Here is a 4,086-nt window from a genome sequence, read left to right on the forward strand (position 1 = left end):
TCCCCTGCTCTCTATATCCAATGACTCCCTATTGCTTCCAGGTTCATCTTTTTGTTGTTCCTAGCCCCTTCCTACCTTTCCAGTTTTCATATATCTTACTCTCCGATATGTACTCTTCAGTCTGGCGACACTGGCCTCTTAACTATTCCACAATATACTCCATCTCTCTGTTCTGGGCATTTTCTCTGGCCATCCCCCATGTCTGGAATGCTTTCCCTTCTCAGCTTTGAACACTGACTTCAAGTCCTGCTAAAATCCCATCTTCTTCAGGAAAATTTCCCAACTCCTCTTAATTCCAATACTTTTACTTATTTTTTCTCTATTTTTCCTGTATAAAGTTTGCTTTGTACATATTTCTTTGAAGGCCCCTGTCAGCTTGCAAGCTCCTTGAGGACAAGAACTGTCTTTTTCTGTCCCCAGTGCTTAGCACAGTAGTAGGCACTCGATTAAATGTTTATTGATTGACTGATCGGACAACTCTGATGGGGTTAAGAGAAATAATGAGTTTCATGTTGGATATGTTGCTTTTCAAATATTAATAGGATTTTTAGCTAGAGATAGGAAAGATACTGAGGATGGAGAGTACATTTTAGATCATGGAAGCTGTATCATCTTTGAGATGGACACATGGAGAGAAAAGAGCTTTAGGGGATATCCATAATTAGGTGCAGGACAATGGGGAGTTATCTGAAAAAAAAAACAAAAACTCAAGGGGAAGAGAGGTTACAGGAAGTAGTGTTCAACAATCTTAAATAAATTTATTTTTTTAATTCTCACTTTCTGTCTTAGTAACAGCTCTAAGACAGGCAAGGGCTAGGCAAACTGGGCTAAGTGATTTTCCCCAGTTCATACAGCTAGGAAGTGTGATTTTCCCCAGTTCATACAGCTAGGAAGTATTTGAGATTAGATTTGATCCCAGGTCCTCCAGACTCCAGTTCTCTATCCACTGAGCCTCCTAGCTGCCCCTCAAATATAAATGCTGTGCTTTTTGATCCAGCAATACTACTACTAGATTTGTATCCCAAAGAGATTTTTTTAAATGGGAAAGGATTTGTTTGTACAAAAATATTTATAGCTGCACTTTATGTGGTAGCAAAAAATTGGAAAAAGAGATGTCCCTTGATTGGAGAATGGTTGAACAAAATGTGGTATATGATGGTGATGGAATATTATTGTGCTATAAGGAATGAGGAACTTCTTGAGTTCTATAAGAACTGGAAAGACCTACCTGAACTGATTTGGAATGAAATAAGCAGACCCAGGAAAACATTGTACACAGTAACTGAAACATTGTGGGACAATCAAATGTAATTGACTTTGCTACTAATAGCAATACAATGATCCAGGGCAATTCTGAGGGACTTAGGAGAAAAAATGCTATCCACATGTAGAGAAAGAACTGTGGGAATAGACGTTCACAAAAAAATATATGATTTATCACTTGTTTATATGGATATATGATTTGGGGTTTTGGTTTTAAAAGATTACTCTATTACAAAAATGAATAATATGGAAATAGGTTGTGAGTGGCAATATATGTATAACCCAGTGGAATTCTTTGTCAGCTCTGGTAGGGGGAGGGAAGAAGGGAAAGAGACAACAAGAATCATGGAAAAAAATTTAAAAATCAAACAAATATAAATGCTGACAAAAGGTTAAAAAGGATAAGGCTGAGAATGGGAGACTGAAATGGGAAATTAGGGAAATTGCTAGTAACTCTGAAGAGAATAGTTTCAGTTGAATTGTGAGGTTGAAAGCCAAACTGCAAGGGATTGAGAAATGAGTTGAAGGTGAGGAAGTGGAGGAAAGCTATGAAAAAGGAGATACATGATGAGGGCGTAACAGGGAGTGAAGAGGGTTTTTTTTTTTTTAATTTTGTTTTTGTTTTGTTTTGAACAGGAAGACTTGGATATGTGTTTATAGATAGTAGGAAAGAAAGCAGCTAGAGGGAGATGGAAAATTAGAATGAGATCTTAGGTAGAAGGTGCTAGAGGGCACAGGAGAGTATAGGGTCAAGGAACACAAAGGGGGGTTCTTTGGAAAGGAAAAAAGCAAAGGAAAGAATGAAGAATGATGTTGAGGAGTTTTGAGGTTTAAACAAGGGGAGGAGCTCACAACAGAGCTTATTTATTACTCAATAAAACTGGAGGAAAGGTCCTCTGCTGAGAGAAAGAATGGTGTAAACGATTGCAGGAATGAAAACATTTGGAATAGTCACATTGACCAGGGGGCTGTAATACAAAAACAGTTAAGATTAAAAGGATTCAGACAGTCAGGTGGTGCAGCCAGGAAGACCCAAGTTCAAAATCCAGCCTCAGATACTTATCAGTGGTGTGATCCTGGGCAAACTACTTAACCCTCAGTTTCCTCATCTGTAAAATGAGTTGGAAAAGGAAATGGCAAACTACTTAAATGTTTTTTTGTCAAGAAAACTCTAAATAGGGCAATGAAGGGTTGGACTCCACTAAAACGACTGGACAACAACAAAAGGACTACTGTGCAGCCAGCAGGGTCGAATATGGATTAGGTCATTTAAATTTACAGTGAGTCCAGGAAAAACAAATTGTGCACCTTCCTCCATACCTGTTCATTAGCACCTGAGGAGTGGAGAAGGCAGGTGACAAGATGAAGCCAGAGTCCGGGATTGATAAGGCATAGACAATGAAAGGACAAAGGGAACAGGCACCCGAAAACTGGAATCAGTGCCAGGCTGGGAAGGAAGAAAAGTGAAGTCGGACTACGAGAGATGGCCTTGCAGGACCGGGAGTTGGAAACTTCCCAATCTTACCCCTTTCTCCCTCTGACCCTAAAGAGCCTTTTGCAAAGCCACCGCCAGCCTGTCCTAATAGACACCATCGTAGAGCATTTTTTAAGGTCCGCAAAATGCTTTCCATATCTTAACTCATTTGACCCTCACTACTTATGCTGCGAAGGAAGTGCTTTACCAACTACATTGCATAGAAGAAACTGAGGAAGATAATTTAAATGACTTGCTTAGATCCACACAGTTAGTGTCTAAGGTAGAATTAGAACTAAGGTTTAACCCGCTTCAAGACTCGTGCTTTAACTACCGCTGTCCTCTTAACAGGGAACTCCCTGCCCGCAGGGAAGGAGGATGAATCAACTAGGACGCCAAACCTCCCCCGTACGTTCCGGACCAATCCACTGGCACCTCCCGCCCAAACCAGGCATTAGTAGGGAGAAAGGGGGAGGACGATACGGCGAGCACGCTAGGACCGGGCGCCAAGGGACCAATCCCGAGGCACAGCGCTCCACCGGCGGCCCGCTAGCCAATGGTCTGAGAAGACGTATCCAGCCTCCCTTCCTCGGGACCAATCCTAAGGCAAGGCAGAGTGGGTGGCTACTTCAGGCTGCAGTCACAGCAGTTAAAAGGGCCCTGCGAGGGGAATTGTCCTACCGCCACATAGACTGAGGCTGTGGGAGGGAGTTGGGGGAAGGGGATATAATAGAGGGTATGGAAACCTATTGCCGTCTATTGATGCAGGGTGCGCGAGTTTAGCGCATGCGTGCGATCTCCCGCACCTGCGCCGTGACGTAGGCAGCGTGCTGGGAAGCCCCACCCCGCTCCGCCCTTATAGCCACGGCCTCAAAGCGCGCGCGCCATTGTGTGGCTGGGATTCGGCCGCCGTTGTTCCTTCTTCGTCTGTGCGTGTTCTCTTGTTCTCCTTTCCTTTCCTTTCCTTTCCTTTCTCTCCTTCTCTCCTTCCTTTCTTGTCCTTGCCTTCCTAACTACCTCGCACCTGCGACCGCCTCCTTTCCCCCCTCCCCCGCCCACCAGCGGAAATGCCGCGCGTCTACATTGGGCGCCTCAGCTACCATGTCCGCGAGAAAGACATCCAGCGTTTTTTCAGTGGCTACGGGCGCCTGCTGGAAGTCGACCTGAAAAACGGGTGAGCGCGCGGCCTGGGTACCCTGGCTCTCGCGGTGTCTCTTGGGGTGAGGTGGGGCGGAGTGTGTGTGGGGGGGTGGAAATGAGCGTCCGCGCCGCCGCGTGGCGGAGCTCGCTCTCAAAATGGCGGCCGCCCGACTGACAGGGGGCGGAGGAGGCCGGGGGGCGGGGCTGCA

The 4,086-nt window shown here is 45.0% G+C and overlaps 1 protein-coding gene across 2 annotated transcripts in view; it reads left to right on the forward strand.

Moving 5' to 3' along the window:
• The first annotated feature begins 3,573 nt into the window (after nt 1-3,573).
• Nucleotides 3,574-4,086, forward strand: part of SRSF6 (serine and arginine rich splicing factor 6) — a 14,063-nt gene continuing 13,550 nt past the window's right edge. For both annotated transcript variants that reach the window (XM_044664393.1, XM_044664392.1), the window contains exon 1: nt 3,574-3,911. In XM_044664393.1, the coding sequence (XP_044520328.1) occupies nt 3,805-3,911 (107 nt within the window). In that variant the 5' untranslated portion in view covers nt 3,574-3,804. The remainder of the gene's footprint in view (nt 3,912-4,086) is intronic.

The sequence above is a fragment of the Gracilinanus agilis genome, chromosome 2 (genome assembly GCF_016433145.1).
Source record: "Gracilinanus agilis isolate LMUSP501 chromosome 2, AgileGrace, whole genome shotgun sequence".
In the NCBI taxonomy this organism is placed as follows: domain Eukaryota; kingdom Metazoa; phylum Chordata; class Mammalia; order Didelphimorphia; family Didelphidae; genus Gracilinanus; species Gracilinanus agilis.